This window comes from Nestor notabilis, unplaced genomic scaffold (genome assembly GCF_000696875.1).
Source record: "Nestor notabilis isolate BGI_N333 unplaced genomic scaffold, ASM69687v1 scaffold2668, whole genome shotgun sequence".
NCBI lineage: Eukaryota > Metazoa > Chordata > Aves > Psittaciformes > Psittacidae > Nestor > Nestor notabilis.
This window is the reverse complement of record NW_009938534.1, coordinates 121,415-143,925: the sequence shown is the minus strand read 5'-3', so window position 1 is coordinate 143,925 and position 22,511 is coordinate 121,415. Positions and strand designations below refer to the sequence as shown.

General features: G+C 37.7%; 1 protein-coding gene across 1 annotated transcript in view; it reads right to left on the bottom strand.

Moving 5' to 3' along the window:
• The window catches only part of FAF1 (Fas (TNFRSF6) associated factor 1), a 164,078-nt gene that overhangs the window by 20,309 nt on the left and 121,258 nt on the right, over positions 1-22,511 (bottom strand). Inside the window, exons 13-15 of the mRNA XM_010019353.1 lie at positions 21,254-21,408; positions 9,966-10,102; positions 7,314-7,402 (exon numbers count right to left, since the gene is read on the bottom strand). Coding sequence (XP_010017655.1) covers positions 7,314-7,402; positions 9,966-10,102; positions 21,254-21,408 — 381 coding nt within the window. The remainder of the gene's footprint in view (positions 1-7,313; positions 7,403-9,965; positions 10,103-21,253; positions 21,409-22,511) is intronic.

Genomic DNA, 22,511 nt, shown 5'->3' with positions numbered 1-22,511 from the left:
GCTATGAATTTTCTTTGCTTTCATGCACACTACAGATGCAAAGACGCAACAAAAATAGAAAACACTTATATTCATGAGATAGTTACAATCGACCACATAGAACCTTGAGTAATAAAACCCTTGAGTAATATCCAGAGCTACGAGACTAATAAAAACTAACAGAGAAGGTTAGGAAGAAATTTAGAATAACTCTCTCCAACAATTACTGCCTAAATCATTTGTTGAAGTTACCCCTGAACCACCTAATAGGAGGTGTTTTCAGATTCAGGATGATGGAAAAGTGGGATTCCTGATTTCATTTAGGACAGCGATGACTCCTTTTCCTGCACATTCTAATGGGGGAAAAAATACATTATACATTTGGCTTTCTGGATGGGATGTTTTGCTGGAAGTCAGCACTGGCCTTTATGGCTATTTTTTACTTATTGCCGTTGTTTCTGAAAGTAGGATTTAATGATTTAACCCCAGGAATCAGCTTTATACCTGATCTGTCTCAGGGAGACATGTTATACTTTATTCCCCACTGCCCTTTGGGATCTGTTTTACTGTGAAGTAAAGCCAGACGAGACAGAACTTGAGAAGATAACCACGAGCAGAAGACATTTCTCAGAGCATCACTGAGTAAATGGCTGTTACAAGAAAGAAAAAAACCCAAAGAGAGTGTATTTACAAATGCTTAATGCTTATCTGAACGACAGGTCATTTCACTGAACCACTCCTGAAATTAAAATCTGTTAGTGCTTAAGGCTGTTCATGGGAGCATTAAAGAGAAACACCCCTTTGGCCAAACAAACCAGTGCAAGAAAGGCATTAATTTGACTCACTAAGACGACAGACTTGCACATTGTATAACTTAAACATACACGATGGGGAATATATTGGAGAGGAAAAGTGTACACAGAATGTGTTAGGCAGAAGAGGACAATGAAGACAAAACAAATGAATGTTTCTGCAGTGGCGGAACTACAGGTGGGTAGGCAGAACAACACAGAACCACCAGAGGATCCTGCCTGTCTGTATCTAAGGCTGAAAGCCCAGTTCCAGGTACTGGGTTTTGGGAATTACCTCAAGTGACAAAAAAAAACCCCAACAAACCCAAAACTTTCTTGAAAGTTCTGCAATGACTTTCCATAGGAAAAGAGCCAGCCAGTCCTGCTAAAACATCTGGACTGTATCACAGGGAAAGCTGCTGTTTCTAAGAGAAACTAAGTAAATATTCAGTGACTGAAGCCATCAACATGTATAGCCAAAAAGTCAGATGAAATACAGATATTTTCATTTTATCTTCTTTTTTACCTCTGTCATTGCCTTGAATTTTGTCATAGTTCAAAATACGCTGTAAGCTCTTGAAGGCGGCACTCGTCCCTGCTGGTGTGTCAATGCAGTGCTCAATGGGAAACTGATCGTTTGGGGTGCTATCATATTACAAATTCAAAATTGGAAAACTTAATCAAATAAATTTTGATTACTGTAGTTTAATTAGTTATAACTAGTAATAATTAGCAAACGTGCTAATTGGATTTTTGAGGGGTTAAATCACGTTCTTCGCTGGATGGCTGTCATCACCATAATGCTTTTGTGCTTTGGGATTTAATGGATTTCATGTATTTATTCTCATAACCTCTTGTTGTGCAAATACTATATACCATGATACACATGACAGTGTTAGATGGAACACAGATTATCAAAGGTATTCAGATGCCTAATTTCTACTGATTTTAATGTGAGCTTCACTGCCTAAACAGAAATTGCAGGAGTTTCCTGCACAGCTGATGGAAGCACTTAGGCCATCGTCTAACTGAAGAACATAATTGCAGGTTAAGATGTGGAGAAAACCAACCTATCTGAAGGAGGAAAAGATGAACAGACCATCAATTATCCTCTTCAACTTCCTTTATGGCTGTGAGATATATCAAAGAATCAAATAGGTTGGAAAAGACCTTTCAGATCACCAAGTCCAACTGTTACCCCAGAACTGCCAAGTCTACCACTAAACCGTGTCACTGAGGGCCTCGACTGTGTTGGAAGCTAAAACTGTTAAATTACAATATAACAGGAAAAAAAAAATATAAGGAAATCCCTTACATTTGGCAGCAGTGAAGCAGAAAGGAGGGAGACATGGTGATACCAGGCTTCCGTATGCAAAGTTATAAAAATAACACTTAGCCAGTAAAGCTCCATCTACCACAGAAGAGTGCTGTGATGGAGACACAAGCACACTTTTACAAAGAGCAGGGAAAAGAAGGTGAATTTATGTTGCCATTTTAGAGTTTTGGTTTTCTTTTATATATTTTTTTAATCCCCACCCAGGTATTGGTCAGGAAGGATCTATATTTTCCTCATGCTGCAGCAATACCAAGGAGGAAGAGAGCTAAGATGGTAACTCTGCAGGTCTACATTTTTCTATAGGTTAACTTCAGTCAGAGTCTGCTTACAACATTTTTCCCAGTTTAAAAATTAAGTCTATCTCTTTTACACTAAAGAACAGTATGTCAGCAGGCACAGTTTAAAGAGGATTGAAGGTTTTAATGGATATCTGTAAAAATAAGAAGGTTTTTTAAGCAACTATGGCTATTAACGATTCCACCTTGAAGACTAATCCGAGAGCAGGAGTGCTAGTGTTGCGTAAGAACAAAAATAAACACGATGAGAGACCTACTGTTACTGAAATGTGGACAAGTTGGACCAGCTGTGTAACAGTCAATGCTTCTACAATAATAAATGTTGACAGCAAAAATAAAAAGAATGCATTACTGAGACACCATCAAATAAGCCCTGTCATTACATGGAAACTCCACCCTATATAAGCTTGTCAAAAAGTGTTACTGTAATCCTTTGAGAAGCCTCCTCCTCAGGCAATGGAGAAAAAATGTTCAGGATCAGCCCAGAACAGGTGTGTTGTGCTGCAATGCCAGGAATTAATCACATATCTCTTCACATTAATCTCACAAAGGAAATAATTCGAGTCTATTTGGGCCCATCATGCCATGCTGAGGTGATTATTTAACTATCCAATTACAGTAAGCAAGCTAATAGGGTGTTTAAAAATGGACATTCCAGGGCATACAATATTTTACAATTATTATTTGTTTTCCTAAGTCCAGCACCAGGCACTGACACTTAAGAGGAACTGATAATAAATGCTCTTTTCAAAGTCAATCCCCGAAAAATCTCAGTTCACACCTTGATCAACAGTGGCAGAGGCTGGTTGCCCCTGCTTTGAGATACCTTCTTTTGCTTATAGGAGAAATTCTGTAGTGGCATTTATTTCCTCTTTGAAAAATCCCCAACTGCCACAGTTTAAACAGTAGTTGAGGAATCAACATTTGTAGTGTGGGCCAGAGGACCAAACATGGATAGGAAAGTTTGTCCATCAGATGTATGAATTCATTAGTGTAGCCTCAGAGTAATTCTACATACAAAGCCTGAGGTTAGACTTCAGACCATAGACCTGACTGCACTATCCTGGCCAACTGGCCTTGCTGCTGTTGATGGCACCAAACCCACCATTTAATTATCTTCTGGCCACTTCTTTTCACAAGTGCCACATAGAATCATAGAATAGTTAGGGTTGGACAGGACCTTAAGATCATCTAGTTCCAACCCCCCTGCCATGAGCAGGGACATGAGCACAATGTCACCATGTTGCTGATCATATTTATTATTTGTGGCTTGTCACTATGGCAATTTGGTTACTTAGACCATGGGACTTGCTTCAAGAAACCTGCTCTGCTGGGGGCTGATGGGGTCCATCTATCAGAGAAGGGGAAGACCATCTTAGGTCATAGGCTTGCCAAGGCGGCGAAGAGGGTTTTAAACTAAAGTTGCTAGTAAAGGGAACCTCAATTCATCCCTCTCCTATCAGTTTGATGTCAGAGAGAGATTGCAGGTCAGCAGGAGAGCCCCTGAAGAACAGCACAAAGGAACTCCTGCCACTCCAGCCAGTAAGTCAGCTCAGGTTAGAAAAGCTAAAGCCCAAAGAGTCATGGTCAATGGCTCAACGTTCAAGTGGAGACCAGTGATGAGTGGCTTTCCTCACAGGTCAGTATTGGGACCAGCACTATTTGACATCTTTGTCAGTGACATGGACAGCAGGATTGAGTGCACCCTCAGCAAGACTGCTGTTGGCATCAAGCTGTGTGGTGCAGTCAACCTGCTGGAGGGAAGGGATGCCATTCAGAGGGACTTTAACAGCCCGGAGAGGTGGGCCCGTGCAAAACTCATGAAGTTCAACAAGGCCAAGTGCAAGGTCCTGCACTTGAGTCTGAGCAACGCCAAGCACAACTACAGAGAATGGGTTGAGAGCAGCCCTGAGGAGAAGGACTTGTGGGTTAACACAGCTGACAGGCAGCAAGCGACAGGCAGCAAGCAACAGGCCCAGTGATTTGTGATTGATCCAGAAACCTTGGAGGGCAGGGAAAAGAATAGGATGGCAGATTGATCTCCATTTAAGAAAGCTTGGGAGAGAAAATGGGTGACAAAATAGCACACCACTGTACCTCAAGGCACGTATGCTGGATTAGTATGAGTACATATATGCATCTCAATGTTTTTAAGGTATTTCTTTTGAGATTATGTTGAACACAATATACACACCTAAAAATTAAATCCAAGTTCTAGTTAAATGATGGTAATTTAGCACTTGACGTCATATAGAAATATGCCCCAAATTTACGTGATTAAGATTTTATGAGACTACCCCAGTAAATTTTACTCCTACATGGATACAAAAGCACATGATTTAGCTAACCACACCATTACCACCAGCTGATGAAGTGACTCACTTCACTCAAGTGAGATATGTCGGTGACGCTGTTCTAAGCATCCTGCCTATGCCTCAAGTCGATGATCAGTGACAAGGCGCTGACTGCAAAGCGATGCCTAAACAGTTATAGCCAACGTCATGGTAAACACCTGTACCATTAGCTGCCAATGGTAATAGTCATCCTATACAGAAATAACCATCAGAGGGCACTGCGAAACATACTGTGCTAAACAGAATTATGCAGTAGCTGTGTTGGAAGCTTTCATGTGCATGCAAGTTAAAAGTCCAAAGTGAAGTTCAGCTGCATAAACTGACTCATTAATGATTTCATGCTGTTATTTACAAGTGTTTCCAGTTCTATTTCTCTCTCACACACTTCTGTTTACAGCAAAGCTATATAGATGGCTTCTCTTTTTAAAACACAAAAGAATTTTCTGTTTATCTTCTTGTGGTTTTATGATGACTTCTTGTAGCTATTAAGAAAACAGTTACAGAAACCGGACTCTGTATCCTGTTTGCTATTGTAATATTTATGGGGAAAAATGCACCAACTGCAATAAGATCTTAAAAAAGAAAAGGTGTTGATGTTTGAACACTTGAAGTTGTCAAGTACAAGACTTGCAAGAAAGCTACATGTTATGCAGCAAACCACAAAAAGACAATATTTTTTTTACAGACTAAAGCTCCTTATTGAGTACAGACTGCTTGTCAAATACTCCCTTTCTGGAATAGTAACTTCATAAAGCAAGGTTATTTTTTGCTTTTAAACTTCCTGCTTCAAAGGCAAAGTGTCTCAGATCACCTTTTTGGTGTGCTTGTTACAAGTGGAGCCAAGGTGTATACAGGTACATATCCTGTTTGTGTATAAAACCCATCGTGTCTGGAAATCTGCCTTCAAAGTTTATGAAATTTTCCATTAGTTTTCTGAATGTCAAAATGTGTTAGAAAAAACTACTGGGGAAGAAATGTCACCTGTGTTCTCAGTGACAGAAAACCAAAAGGGAATGTAAGCAAAGACTACAGAACACTTGCACAAAGACAGATTTTAGAGGAATGTATAAAAATTCATTTTCCATTCTCCCTACATAGGTAGAGCAACTTGGAGTAAGAAGTCAGAAGACATCCATATCACCACTCTGGGGACATCTGTTACTGGACTGTCACTGTTCTTGGCCATCCCATGAAGGACTGACAGCAGCTCAGGACGCAGAAGCCAGTTCTTGGTTCTGCAACCATGGCCTCAAGGCTACCAAATCTTCTCTTTCTTTACGCTTTGTTTTCCTTCCACCCAGACGTTTTTCAGTTGCACACTCACTTGGTTTTATCCTCTTAGACAGGTTCTTTCACTATCTCACCTGCCCTCAGCTTCTTCTCTCCTAAATACTGATGTCCCCTGCTCTGCATGACTGTTCTGGTCTCTTGTTCCTCCCTTTGTTCCAATCCTATCACTTCTGCTTCTAGTTCCTTCTCTTGCCCCTTATTTGCTCTTATCTGTCTGCCTTTATATGCTTTGCTTTTCTACTGTTTTCTTCCTTTCTATGAGCTTTTACAGTTTTCGCTTCTGAACCTTTCTTGGAAATCATCTGTGATGGAAATTTTACTGTCTTATTAAAGCATTAAACACCCCCCACCCCCAACTGACATATTCCTGTTAAAATGCAATTAAAAAAAATCAATTATATTGTGCCTTGGATTTTTGTTGTAATCCTCATAATAAAATTTGTGTTCAGTATTAACAAAATTAAAGTCAATTTCTTTACCAATAAATTACAGGTAGCATAAATAAAGAAGAAAAAATGAACTATAGTGCAGATACCCTGCCTTCATATTATTATAACCATAGTCAGTAAATCTCATACTAATGAGATACAAGGTTTAAATGTGAAGAATGTGTTTAGTGAATTATTGTCAATCAATGTCTACACAACAGGATAAGAATAATCTTGAATGGCAACACACCTATTATTATAAATTCCTGAGTACTTCATTACTTCAAAATGTCACTCTCAATTTATAGAGTAACGGATAAACATCTTTCAACTGTATACCTCACTGTGTCTGCTTCTGTGTAGTTGAAACACTGGTTTTGAAAAGTCTTGTCACCATGTACCCATTCTGGATCGTTCTGAATGGTGATTCAGTACTGGTACAGTGCTGGTGAAGGTTGCTTTTGAATCGCCTTCTAAATGTATACACTTAAGATCTATCAATCCGGTTTTGTTTCTGCCTATGACTCGCAGCTGGTCATTGGGAAAAAATCTGATTGTTGTTTCCTTGTATGAGCCTATTAAGCTCTGTAATACTACTATAAAAGTAAACCCCTGACCAATATTAAGGAAAAGGAAAAAACCTGAAAATGACAGGACCAACAAGGAGACCTCCCAAATGAATACACAAAGGAGACATAACATTTTTAATTCCTGATGATGGAAGAGACACTGAAACACATCATACCCATATTCACGGGCTAAAGAAACATCTGGTTAATTCTGCATCCATAGTGATTTGTGGAAGCCAGCAGGTATCTGCAGTAACTTTCAATGCTCACCTCATCCTTTATGTCTTCCTGCTGCTGGGCACTGAAGATCTCCATTGCAGCAATCAGCCTCATCATTAGCTCATCCACTGTTGTGTTACCTAGCAACAAAGAAAGATAGCTGAACTTCATATCATTAAAATTATTAAACAAAAAAGGAGTCAGTTTAGAGTTAATCCATATGAAATAGCCAGATTAGAAAAAAAAAGGAGGAAAAAAGAGCAGAAAATGCAAGTATCTCAGCAGAATGCTTTTAGTTTGGCTTTTTATTAAAAATTCAAAATTGTTTTTTACAAACAAATGTTGATAATGTTGATCATAGGCTAAAATTTTAGGTGGTTCAAATCTGAACAACTGCTTTTGTGCTTGCATGGAATAACTTGAGTTTTGCTTTTAATCCCTAACATTGAAGGAAGGTAATGTATCTGGAGTTCCTTGACATGGAATTGATTTTACAGTTTCAAAATTCCCACGTATGATCAAGGAGACTGAAGCAATTGCTTAGCCAGGTAATAAAAGGTAGGATGTTGGCAGCAGCATTCAAGTGGATTGGTTTAAGAAAAAAACAAATCAGGATACAGGGATCAACTGGATGTGTGCACATGCATTTTTATTCAGGTATAACTAGTAGTAAAATTTCAAATATTATAATATATTCTTTTCAGTGTATTTACTTCTTGCAAAGCTAATACTAGTGGAAAAGTAAGTATCTGTGTATATATATCCAGAAATACAGCACATGCATAGGAAAACAGATACCTCCTCACACCTTTCCTACCAGCGTGCCTTCAGGAAGACTGAAAGATTAGTTTAATTTCCCACCAAGATGCACGCAGTCTTTGGTTTCTTTTCCTAATCTGAAGACTAGACTACCCATTACAGCCACTTGCCAAACTAGTTAAAAGACCTTGAGAAATGGTCAAAAACTATAAACTCAACATCTGCCAGCCTAAATGCTCTCCAGACCCTAGCAGGACAACACCAACAAGAGCTAGATTTATATTGGTGATGCTGGTTAAAAGTTTAAAAGGAGCAAGCTAACCAAAAGCCACAGTACCCTAAAGAAAACAAAACTGTCCCCATAGTTTCCAGTCCCAGAAAAAAGTAAAAATTGAAAGCAAACTTAGTCTGCATTTCAATAAACACTGCTGGGACTTAAGTTTCTATATCAGTGTATCTCTTCTGTAAACATGCCTTCTCACCCAGCCCTGAAAGGCCTCATTGTTCCCACTTCTAGCATTTGTTACCTTAGCAGAAAATGTTATCCCGCATGCTACAACATGCAAGACTTCAGAGACAACCATTTGTCTGAGGGCATATTGTTAAAAGGTATCCCAATTCATGCGAAAACGACAAGCACACTTTGATTTTTGTTAAAGGACAGATTTAAGTAAGTTTGCAATAGATTATTACTTTAGTTTAGTTCAAAACATTGCAGAAAGGCTGATGAATCATTAAAACTTAATGACTGCATTTAAATAATTTGGATAATTTTATTATGTAAAGCTGCACTGTATTATGATTTTAAGTCACCCAGTTGCTAAAACAGTTAAGTAATTTAAGCCAGGAAGCACCACTGGCTTCAGTGGGATAACATAGGTGCTGGACTATGCTGCAGTTATAAAAACAAGCCAATCTATTTATAAGATTATTTGTATGAAATAAGTTTTATAAGTCACAGAAGTACCATGAAGTAATGCATGGATTTTGCCACACTAAGGAGACAAAATCCATGCAAAATTAACAATTATATCCATAGAAAGGAGCACTGCAGGTTCCTCAAGACAATTATTAATTCCATATGCAGAAAGAAACAGTGATGCTGTTTGCAAAGAGCAGTATTTCCTGAGGCCGAATTTCCTCAGGAATATAAGGAGATTAGAATAAAGATGGCTAGATATAAGCAATAAATAAATGAGGACACAGTGTCATGAAGGCAAACTTGTGGAGAAAGCAGAAGAAATAAGAGGCAGCCATTCTTTGATGTATTTTAATTTGAAGAGTTACTGAGAACAGCAGTCAAAGGGCATCCTTCCACATCTAAGTCATCTTGCTGTCACAAAGAAATCAGAGGAATGGTTATGCCAGAAAGAACTGCTCATACAAGCCAGAAAGCACTGCTCATACAAGCCAGAAAGCTTCATTTATGTGAGATAATATTAGTAACCTAAATTCTGATCTGATTTGGGGTTTCCACACTGAAGGCAGGTCTGCAGTGAGGAGAAAAAGCAACTTATGTTCAAATATTAGCCCACTACATGCAACAAAGTCCACATACCAACAAGGAATTACATGCAAAGAACTAAATGCATTCTGGCACTACAGAAAGACTGCAGCCAAAATCTTTGGGGAATTTGGGCTGTATCTGGCTATAAAGTTTGGAGAACCAAATGTAGTTCCTCATTTAGAAAATTTGGCTTCTACTTTTAAAAGATTAAAAACTTAAACTATGATTCTATTACGGTCATGGCAACTCCAATCTCTAATACCATGTTAATTAATGCATTTATGATTAATAGCTTTTTATATTGTGGCAACTGAAAGTTTGTTTTGTGCAACAAATTCATATTCTGAACACCTTAAAAAAGAAAAGGTTATCAAAGATGTTCTAACAGTTTCAATACTCACGTAAGAAATACTTTTAATAAAAAGCATGAACCGTACCTTGTATTACATTCAAGACTTCATTAGATGATCGTTTTCCCATAATAATAAGGAAAAGTGGAAACTGGTCTGTCTTCTGAGTTCGAATTGTTTGGGCTACAACACTCCCAAAGTGTCTAGTGCACATAGTCAGAAACCTGGGGAGGGGGGGAAGAAAAAGTTAACATTTTAGAGGTTGAAGTGTGCTTTAAAAAAATAACTATGCTAAATTCAGCAGTTTAACTGCCTGTTACCTCACTGTTTAACATCTAGGCTTTTGCATTCTCCTTATCCCTTTTTATGATTATATCATGAGAATATTTACAAATACCATAGACCCAAATTGTCTAAATTAAAACAATTAATAACAGGTTGAGACAGTAATTTTATTTGATGGAGAACTCCACTTCCTTTTAAACTGTTCTGCAGCCTAGAATTCAAAACTAACACCTCCTATAAACTCATGCCAAATTAATTGTTAGAACTTCTAAAGAGAGACTAAGAGCCATAATCTAGTCAACATGACAAAGTATAAAAATAGTATCATTTTGTATGAAAGCAAAAAAACAAAAGAGCAAGAAATTTTTATCAGTCATAGAATTACAACATGGTACTTCAGAATTGTATTTTCTTTTGTATTAGTGCCCTGCCAGTGACATACTTAGCAGTGTGGTCTAAAAAACAATAATTCTAAGCTTTTGACCAAAAAAAGCTCTTGGATATTAGCATACAGAAGTCTAGCATTAGTATTCTTAACACGATCTTGAATAAATGAAAAAACTGATAAAGCTTTTCTCTTCCATTAGAGGACTGTTTGAAATTAGCATTTCTTTCAAGAGAAAAGGGTAGCTTATGATATGTTTTCAGATCTGATGGTAAAAAGTAAATGTCATAATAATAATGAATTATGAAAGACCAAATGCAAATATAGAATGCTTTAATAAGATCCAATTTAATAAAGTCTGTAAAAATAATGGACTTTTAATAACACAGGTCACAAAAGGCAAAATAGTGGAAATTCTGGGGACTAACCACTGGTACAGGCTTATTAATTCTTAATTATGTTCATGAAAGGCAACTTAAATCGTGTGTTTTCTTATGCCTTATGATAATATTTTAGGTAACAACTACTCTGAAATGTATGCTCTAACTGAAGAGCAAAGTCCTGTTGTCACATGCATTAGAAGCCAAATCTATTTGAAAAGACAAACTACATTAAAATGTCAAGTGCTCCAAGTAATTTCTTCTTAAAGATACTGAAAAGATTCAAAGTTGTAATCTTTTTTTAATCAATATATATTGTATCTAATAAAATGGCTAAAAAACTGATAAACCTTATAAGTACAACACTGGGCTTGTTCAAGGCACCTGGAGTATAAAAAAACCCCTCCTCTTCTCAGAGACAATTTGTAGTGTAACTATGGCCATAGTTGGATGGAAGGCCATGAACAGCAGTAGCTAGTGAGTATTTCATAGCCATAAATGTTACCTGAAAACACCCTTTCTTGCCTCCTTGATTCTGTCTTATGCAATTTAGAACGATCACATTCAAAGACAACATCAAAACCACCAAACAGAGTCTGCTATATCGGAAATAGCTATGTAGAAAAATACCATCTGGTAAAGATAAAATAAAATGTCCATAAAATGAGGACATATAAACTTTTAAGCTAAGTAACAATTTTTGATGTTTGCTCTTCAAGGTGGGAATACATAAATGAAACCTTGGCCTCACAGAAGTCAGTGGTGATCTTCCACGTCAAAATGACTTATGTGAGTTCAAAGTTTCACTCCTGGAGGTAATAAAGGCTGTGGGCAGTTGAACTGAATTCCTGAAATACGTGTATTAAAACTGTTTAACCGTCTTCAGTGCACCACAGAAGAACAGCACTCAAGTTGCATGGGAAAACAAAATATTGTTATAACTTAGACACAAAATACACTTTTATGGGTATAAGCTTTGTATGCAGAAAATCCTGAACGAAGCAGGTATTTCAGTATGTTCAAAGATTTCCCAAGTAAGTTTTTCCCAGGAGGTAAATTTTTATATGTTGAACTTCTGGCTGACTATACAGAACCTAACAGATTATGATACCTTTGAGTCTTCTATATTCAAGGCTTGGAACAGGTTTCAGCTCCCTAGCTTCAGAAGATGGCATGCCATGCCAAGCTGTTGTAAGGGTACACATACTTTCCTGGTTGAGTAACAGCAAAACAGATGCCAACATCTTCCACCATGGTGGGGTTTACTTTCTTCTTGGGGCCACTTCTTACAGCAACTGGTGCCATCTGCCCCTCTCTTTCAAATCACCTCCTTTCCTCTGCTACTGTCACAATCTGCTCAGCTTGCTCATGTACCAGTTACAAGAGCAGCTCATGTCAATTTTGACCTGACTGCCACAGATTTGCCACTGCTGCCATCAGGCAGCCTTTGTCTTGGGGGAGGGATGAGAAGCAACCCATCTCCCAAGCAGTTCCAACTCTGAATAATGAATGTCTAGATTACACCACAGACAGCTGCAATGAGGATGTTTGTGGGAAATGAATGACCAATGCTTAACAATGCACATCTTCAGAGCAGAGAGAATACACGAGAAACTCTTCTCACTCACATGACCCATCAAAATAGATCCTGCCCTTTGGAACCAAGCAAGACTCCACTTGTCTGTTGAACTAAAATGCAGTAAAGCCAACAAAAATATTAAGGTAGTCAAACAATGGATAAAGAGATAGCAGCAGCAAGCTCCAGTGTCTACACCATATAACTCCTATTCACCAGTGACTATCAGTTTTTCTCATACCTTTTAACAGATTTTGCAACTACTTAAGTGATTTTGCCCCCCCGCCCCGTTTCTGCCTTTACTGATTCTGTATTGCAGCCCTTTTTACTTTCTTCCACATTCATACGCAGAAAAAGAACCCCCAAAACTAAAACCCCCTCCTCTGTGCTAATACTTACTGTCAGAAGTATGCAAGTAGGACCAAAACAATTTGGTGCAACAATAAGCATTTTACTCTGTTTGTCACTAACAAGGGATTTTTTTTTCACTTTCATCTGAACAGAAGTGTGCCAGATCTTTCAGTGGCATCTCCAGAGCTGCCAAGAGAACTGCCTGTGGAGTGCATCAAAGAGCCAGATGTCCCTCCGGGGAGAACTGTTTTCCACAACATGCTGGATTACTGTGATCTCCAACCAAAAGTGGAAATAGAGGAATGCTGCCAGAAAGGGAGGGCAAATGGCACCCTACCACTCCTTTTAGTTTGAAATTACAAGGATATTCAAGAAGGAAGAAGCATAAGAAAGCCAAAAAGGCATTTTATGAAGGAAAAATCCGTTAATAATCTCAGAAGTTAAAGAATAAAGTTCGTCAAGAAATATAACAGTTTTGGCAGGCACCATCACTTCTTTACTTCTTTCATGACTCCCTAAGCAACAAAAGCAGCAGTTATTAAAGCTACAGAATAAACATGAGCACTGACCATGGGATGACAAAGATAGAAACAAACCCTAAAGAGACTACAAACATCTTAAAAAAGTAATTAGATTGAACAGGTATTAATTCTTAGACATAATTCACTCTGTAGCTAAAAGTGGGGGGTTGCTGATCGCTGCACAGCAGTTACCCCTCCGTGTAAACTCTGAGATAATCTGTGCAAAGAGTTATACTTGTAGCATGCTACTTTCCTCAGAGAAGAATACTATAATTTCTTACTAGCTAATATGCAGTAATTTATAATAAAATACACTCCTGGCATAACTTTTTTGTAATTTTATCACAAAACGCAATTTATTTAATACTACTTTTAAAAAACTCCTAGAGGCAATTATGAGTAAATAACAGCTTTGAATAGTTTAAATTATTACTGAGTCTCAAAACCAAAGGGAATACTTATTACAGTTTAAGTCTGTGGTCCGGCATAGCTCCTGATGTCAGATATACTATGTAGAACTTTGTAAATGCTGGGATTTAGCAATAATATGTTTCTGTGAGAACATGCAGCTTTTAATTTTTAACAACAAAATTGGCCACCTCTGGCCAAAGTGTGATCATCAAAAGTGTTGATCTCAGAGCTCAGGATTTTTATCCCTGGAAAGCTTTTGATCTACATGATACCTATTTACACTGCAAAATACGTATTGCCTTTCTGGGGGGAAGAAGCCCAAAGGAGAAAGCCAATCCCTAGGTGGGAGATGGCAGCTGTTCCCAGTGGGAGGTGTTTCATCATTACAATGACTGTGATTATCTCATTGTTTCTTTATGTATCTCCTGTTCATGTATTACGCTGTTTCACATTTTTGTTACTCATATGGACAGGATCTACTGCACTCACATTTGGATCTGGGAGTATACAAGATCCCTCCTTACCACACCACGAAAATGAACAAACAAGCAATAAAGCTATCATCATAGAATTATAGAATAGCTTGGGTTGAAGGGACCTTAAAGACCATCTAGTTCCAAACCCCCTGCCACGGGCAAGGACATCTTCCACTAGACCAGGTTGCTCAAAGCCCCACCCAACTTGACCGTGAACTTTGGCTATGATGCCAAATATTTTAGAAAAATGTAAACATTCCTTGAATATTTCTACTTAATTCAGTAATCTCAAAGCATCTTTGGAGCCCAGTTTCTGAGGGGGCCACGAGACAGATGATTGTTGGCTCCCAAAATATGGTATTGTATTTTCCAATGTGATTCCTGCTTTTAGTAGAGGAAAAACTTACAAAAAATTTAAGAATTGAAGAGTAATTAAAGGAACAACTTAGCAAAGAATTGGTGATTCTGAGCAGTAAGAGTCGTCTGTATTTCCACTGAAAATCACAGCACAACGTAGCACTGCTACCTGCTGCTCTTGGTTTGATCCAGCAGAAGGACTCAATGAGCAGAGGAATTCAGTCTCCTTTCTCTTTCCACTCAGAAAAGTGACAACTGGTATGGTTTTGAAAGACATGGACACCACCTACCAGTCATGACTGAAGCCAAGTATTAAATACTCAATGCCTGTCCTCTGTTGTGGTATCAGTTTTTAGTTACCTATGGAATCAAACTGATGACACAATCTGATGGGATTAATAGCTTTGCATCCATCCCCAAATTAATCTACCTTCTTAAGGCATTATGAATAAAATAAAAATGTCAAGCAGTCATGGCATAATACAGTTGCAGAAAGACTAATTAAACCTAAAATGCTAATTCTAGCTCTTTTTTTGTTAAGCAAGTAAACTTGTGAAAGGAAACTAACGCAGAGCAAGTTGAGTATCGTACATTGTAATGTACCCTGAAATGTGCAATGAGGGCCACCTGATGCTATATTTGGAATGTTTTCCATATGCTCAAACAAAAATTGAAAGCTCTCCTTTGCTTTTGCTTTTCTTAAACTCTCCCAGCACCTTAAGGTTAATTAATAATTGTATTGGCAAATTTGTCCAGTATACTAAATGGCAAATTCTCTTCCATACAGAGAGAACTCTGCTCTTAAATGTATGGATAAAAAGTATTAAAATAAATATTAAAAATAGCATAGGATTTTAGATCAAATTTCCTTATTTTCTGTACCAACATAAATAAGAGAGATCTGGCTATATGTTACAGTCTTGCTCATACAAACACTCCTGTGGTTACTTATAGTTTTTACATACTGATGTGAAAACTTTGGAAAAATAAGGCCCTTTGGCACATGGTGCCCACTATGCTTCTTGCAAAGGACCTTTTAGCAGAAAGCCAGCTCAGTGATTTCTTCCGATGGTTGATTTAGATGCATATACACAGCTACATTTCTCTACAGCTTCAATTCCATCTGGCATTAGACTTTGCTGGTGTCATTGTAGACTCTGGTAGTTAGATGGACTTGTGAATGACTTCTTTCTCCTTCCTCAAAACCAAAAAAAGCCCAATAAGTCTGTCTTGACTACCTGTTCTTCTGCCTTCACCTCTTTTGCACAGAACACTACAGGGTTTTATTCTTTTACCTTTTCTGCTCAACAAGCTTAATAACAAGGCTGTAGTTTGAGTACAGTGGGACAGAACCTGCTTTAGGATTTGGTTTTATAGTGGGGACTTAAAATATATGCTTACAAATCTATCAGTTTAGTTAATTCTTGTGGTTTTAACATTTTTTTAATATGACCTTTAAACATCACTACAGGCATATAAAACAATGCACTGAAAACCTTAATCACATCAAGAGACTACTTTCTATTTATAGTTGAATATTATGAAGACATCCATATTTTACCAATCACAACCAGATTAAAATGCACTCTGCTGGTTTTTAGTTTTCCAAATTTGGACATTTTTAGACTACTAACGTGAAATTACCTTGAAGCACATAAATATTTAAGCAGGGATAGTTTACCTTTTCTGGTGGGTGTATAATAAACAGTTTAACCATCATCTATATACAGGCTGTTTTGTTCTCCATCTAAAGAGACAATCACCTTTTATCCTTTTCCCTTTTTTCTTCATTTCAGTGCTATTAGGAAACTATTCACAAGTGCAACCCCAAACAATACTATGCAGTAATTATGACTAGATGACAAAGAGATGCAAACAATTACTGAGCCCATTTTGAAACCCTACACTAATAAAGTCATTAGATGCTGCCCTTGCCATGAGCCTTCTAAAAGCTTCTGAAGTTACAAGAACACACGGCATTGTTCGTTAGGACAATCGCTGCTGGCAGAATGCAAACCTTGAGTTAAACCATGCTGCAAATTGATCTTGACATTCTGTTAAGACCGCCACTAAAATCAAAAGCAAAGGAGAAAAGGAGAAAATGAGCGGGTGGGATGTAATCATGGAACAGAAGGGTTCCCTCCTCACCTTCTTTCCTCTTTCTCCTCAAAACAAACCATAGAGAAAATGACAAACTCACTCGGCATTTGAGAACCTTTATTTTTAAAACATTAATTAGACTTTTGACCTGTTTTTATTGACTGGCACTGTATTGCTATTAAAGTAAATTAAGTAAAATATTGCAAAATACAATAGAAAAGGTTTTCACACTGTTCTGTGAAACCTGTTAAGGCTTTAGTGCCTAAAGAACACGTCCAACAGTTTTTCAAGCAACATATACAGAATCTATGGTCACTGACGAAGAGGCAGTGAGAAATTAACTCACTGAGTCCAGCTCTCACAGACCCCACACCTGCAATGTATTTGCTGAAGGATCAAATAGGATCGGGGAGCTGGAGTAATATGGTCAACTGGTCTTCATCCAGGCATGCATCATTCAGTAGGTTAGTATTAAGGGTCAGCAACTGTGAATATGGCTAATTACTTGATGACGGAAATTGCAGGTGAAGACAACCTGCTGCTGAGAAGCGCTTTAGTCAATTAACTCTTTCCTAAGCTTTAGTAATGTGTAAAACTATCATTTGAACATTAAAACTAACAAGTACCTGTCATCAGAGCTGAGAAAGGCTGGCAACACCTTGAAATACAGTGCCCAAGGGCAAAGATATCAAAAGCTGAAAGGCTGCTTACAGACATTTGAGTCATTGTTTTATGGTTTTGGCGTTGCTTTACTTGGCAAACAATATACACTGGAAATCTGTTAATATTATGCATAATCTATGTTTGTAAATGCTGTGTGCAAACATAAGGGTATGTGAGCATGTGAAGGTATACATGTGTGTATATACATACATCTATATTCATTATATATCTGTTCTGGATACAAATATATTAATATATGCTAATAAATCAACAAAAAAAGTTAGGCATGTGCTTGCATACATATATATACACCTCCCATACGCACACATATAATTAAATTGGAATAATGGTAATTAGTCAACTCTTTTTGGTCAGAAAGTGCCAGAACTATGGCTGCTTATGTCTGGCCTCCTGCTTACCTATCCCATAACCTCTCTGGAAACCTGAGGAATCATTTAGCCCTTACTATGGCCCAATGGACCTGGTGAGCTGCTGCAGCCACATGCTTGGTCCAAGAGGTAGGGCCAGAATTGTCAACACCATTACTACTGCCCTGAGACCTTCTGTAAGCACATTTCTGCTGTTTGGAGTGGCATAGTAGCAAATATACATAGCAAGCAATGGAAAGGAAACAGTAGTTTTTAAGCTCATGATTTACCACAAATTGAGTGGAATATACCACAAAAGTTAAAAGACAATAATGTAGCTCTGTGGGCTTTTTTCCTTCTTTCACCACGGGCAGCATAAATTACAAGAATATTCTAAACTGTTGCTCACTAAACTGAAGTCTAAACTATAGGTGATAAAGTTTTCATGTAGATTCCTTAACAGTATTATAAAAACACTTTGATTTCCTAAATTTTGTGCCCTTTGTTATGATTTTTTTTATTATAGTAATGAAAAGATTCGTAAGTTGCAGCATTACCCAAGGTAATTGCTCCTTTTCCTGCAAACCTTATGTCAGAGGCAATTAAAAGCTGTGGAAGCCAAATCAAAACATCCTCTTAAGTGTATTAACTAGAGTTCTCCTTCAGTTTGACAAAGTAACAGTCCTGGGTGGCTGTAGTTAGAAATTCTTAAAAATCCCACTCCCAAAGCTATATTGTTTGTTCTCTTGCACTACTTCTAATAGTTACCCTGGTGCTTGCACACTGCGTTTTCACTCCAGTCCTACTTACAGAACCCTCTTTGCTTTGTTGCAATGGGTGCTGAAGAACAAGGTTGAACGCACATCTCTACATCAGTGTCCAACAAGGAACATACTAAAAAAGACAAGATTTTGGAGCTGGTTCTGTTATACAATATTCAGGATGGACCCCTATTTCACTAATGAGAAAAATGGAAACTACTATTTTTGGAATGGAATGACATCCACATATGTCAGAAAGAGGACAGCAAAGAGCAAGAAAAAGAATTGGAAATATTCAAGATTTTTTTGGCTTATTGAGGAAAGTATTTATATCTGAATTTATTCATGCCATGCTATAGTACCGAAAACCTGTCTTTTACTACTGATATTGAGGTGTCCCTACTGATTCATGTCAATAAAGTGGGCCTGACTCCTCTGCCTTCCCACCCTGGCTTTTCCACTAATGCACAATTGTAACAGCACAAGTAAATTGCTCTTGGGCTACACCAGCATGCAAAAAGCAGTTCCCTCTGTTGTTGCCATCATTCAAATAAAAAGCTATGTGAAGTGTATTCATAGGGATATAGAACAAAATAGGCTCCAAGACCACTGCCATGTAAAGAAGGGTAGTAATTAAACAGGAGGTACTGAGTAGATATTTATGGGAATGCCCACAGTGCACTGGCACTTCCCAAAGGAAGAAGGAAGCATCATGCCTCCTCCAAAGAAATCACAGTCTAAGGAGCAGGATGTGACACTAAACACAACCAAGAAATTATTCTCATTTGAGCCAGCATGCCTTGTTTACCCCTTACTATTTTTTGACCTCACTGTTAATATGACAGTTTCTTTGTTGTTGTTAAGAGAAAGCAAAAAATGAAGGCTTAAAAACCCTATCGCACTGCATAATCGGTGAGTAGGTTCATTGAGAACAGCTATAAAGCCTTAAACAAGCCCTTTATTTTGTGTTTTAAGAAGTGTCATAAGGAGTTAATAGGACACAGCTGTACAGGCTCTTTCTAATAAGCAGCTTCTGTCGCTTTGGTCACCACAGGTGTCTCTGTAACCTGCAAACTCTTATTACTAGTGTATCAAAGTTGTGCTACTTAATAGATTTCTTTAGTAAAACACAACAAAGCAATTACATGGCTGTTGATCGTCAGTCATAAAAAACCCCTCAAACACAGTTTTTCAAAAGAAACTACACTGCAATTTTTTGTCATTGTAAAATAAAAGAAACTAGAGAATTAAATAGAAAAGGGAACAATAGAACAGCAGGTAGTCAACTGAACTTAGCCACTACAGATGGTTTAGAAATAGTGTTTCCTTCTACACCAACTTGTGGGATAAAAGAAAAGGAGGAGGCTCCTTACTGCCCATGAATGGCAATACCAAAAGACTTAAGCAACTTTCCAGTCTATGTATTTGGTCCCATGAAAGAACCTAGATGTTTCTTTTTCCTCTCTCTCTCTTTTCTGTTTTTAAAACTTCTGGTTTTGTGACTGCTTTTTTCCATAACCTTTCATTCTTCTCTAGAACAATTTAAATTAGAAACATAGCTGCTGATTCATCCAGTGATGAAATGCAGAAGGTCAAGCAAGGAATTCCTGTGAAACACAAGTGTCGTTTATAAAGTGTTTCGGAAAAAAGAGATTGTTCTGTTCTCCATGCCCACTTTCAGTAAAGAAATATTAACTACAATTTACATTTTCAGAATAGGAGTGGATGAATGCTCTATTCTAGCAAGCCACAAGAGAATGAAACACAAATATGTACTTTTAATTGTTCAATAATCAATGGAATTGTGTAACAGAAGTGGCAAACTTATCCCAGCCTAAGTGACTGTTACATCTTTTGTTCAAAAGTTAAAACAACTCTTATTATAGTAATATCTGCAAGACATTATCCTGACAAGCAGTCAACTCCTGTGCAAATAAAGGTGATGAAATAAGGTTCAAGCTAGAAAACCAAACAAGTCTGATTTCTAAAGACAACTATAATCATAGAATAATTAATTTCAATAGATTATGATCAACTGATAAGCAACTGAAGAAGAGAGAGGTCAATATAAAGGTATGAAAATTTGTTAAGAACACTCAAAAGATGTAGAAAGAGGTGGAATCTAGAGTTTTTTGATTTCTTTAGCCATCTGCAAAAGTGATGGTACCTAAGACATAGGATAGCTTTTATTATATTAAATCCTATCAAAATAACTGAACATTACCAAAGGAATATTCTGTATGAAAGCCGTAGTTCAAAAAAGTTCATATGAATTGCAAGCTTCTATTTTTTTTGCATAATTCATTTTTAATATTTATGACATGAATGTTATTTTTAAAATAAGATTTTCATTAAGAACTATAGTTTTTATCCCAGATAGTTCTAATTCATTTACGCCTATTTATGTACAATTAGTGTGACACAGCATTATGGCCCAGCAACGCAAAACTGCGAAGACACATTCCTAGAACTGTGTTTAAAAACTGAACTCAAAAGAAAAAACAAAAAAGGAAATAGATTGTTCAGATACTTTTTCCTGCACAGGTATAAGAAGTCACTTTGTGGTGAAAACAAGGACAGTCCAATTCTCAGTGAACCTCAGCACAGGTTCATTGATCAGCTAAACACAAGCATGAAGTTTTTAGTTCAAATAGATGTCAAGCAACAGAAGATTTGATACACAGAGATAAGGGTCTTCCTTGAAAGGAAAGCTGCTCCACTTACAGTCCAAAGAGTCTTACCTTGCTCTGTTTGCTTCTTTTGTCATGTCCCATGCCCAGGTTATGAAGTTCTGACTCAGATAGGAGACAATAGATTCAGCACAAAGCATTTGTGAGCAGAAAACGTTGGTTAGTACACTTTCATCATGGTGGAGGTAGATAGCAAGAAGCTTTCTCTGAAAAGACATGAGAAAAGATCAGTGAAAACTTCCTCAGGATATTTAGTAATTCCAAATTACTGCTGCAGATTTGTGCATTAGTACAACCTATGGTGTTTATCAAAGGCGCCAAGTATCTCAACGTGGACACATGGGGGAAAAACCCAGTACATTTCAAGTCAAATCTGTAAATCTCAATGCTTCCTAAAATTTTATTTCAGGTATCAGAACATGATACATTGCATGAACATGAAAATAACAGCATTTGAACGAAAACCAAAAACCTTATTAAGAGACGTAGCTTAAGAAATGAGTGAACTTTTTTGGCTTGCTGCCCAACAGAGACATTTGGAACAATTCCCCAAGCAAGGAACACATCTCTTAATGCAACAGCATCTACAATACAAAACAATCATAAACCTAAAAACATGACAGCACTGCAAATGTGTAAGACACAACAGAAAGTGCACAGGAACGTGGATCAAATCTCACATTGATTTTGTGAGTGCTGATATATCTCGTTTTAGTTACTGCATTTGCAAAGAGTAGATGTTGAGGATGGTGTTTATGGCCACTTGAAACAAAATACTCAGAGTTCTTCCGAAACCCTACCAAGTAATGTCTGAACTTCATTGCCAGCAGCAGAGAGGTGTCCTGTGTCCCCATAATAATCTTAGACCACCTTTTGGAAAGTGAGTCTGTCTGTATGTAAATATATAAAGCAGACTGAGAAAAATACAGGGAAACTATGAGCGAGTTGAAGACTACACCTGCTGTAGGAGATCAGGTTCAAGACCATACAAAGAACCTGAAGGTGTAGAAGTCCACAGGACCTGATTAGAGGCACCCACACGTACCAAAGGAACTGGTGGATGAAGTGGCTCATCCATTATGCATCATGTTTGAGAAATCACGGCAGTCTGGTGAAGTTCCCACTGACTGGAAAAGGGGAAAAATAACTCCCATTGTAAAAAGGGAAAAAAGGAGGACTGGGGGAACTACAGGCCAGTCAGTCTCACCCCCGTGCCCAGCAAGATCATGGAGCAGATCCTCCTGGTGACTATGATAAGGCACATGGAAAATAAGGAGGTGATTGGTGACAGCCAACACGGCTTCACAAA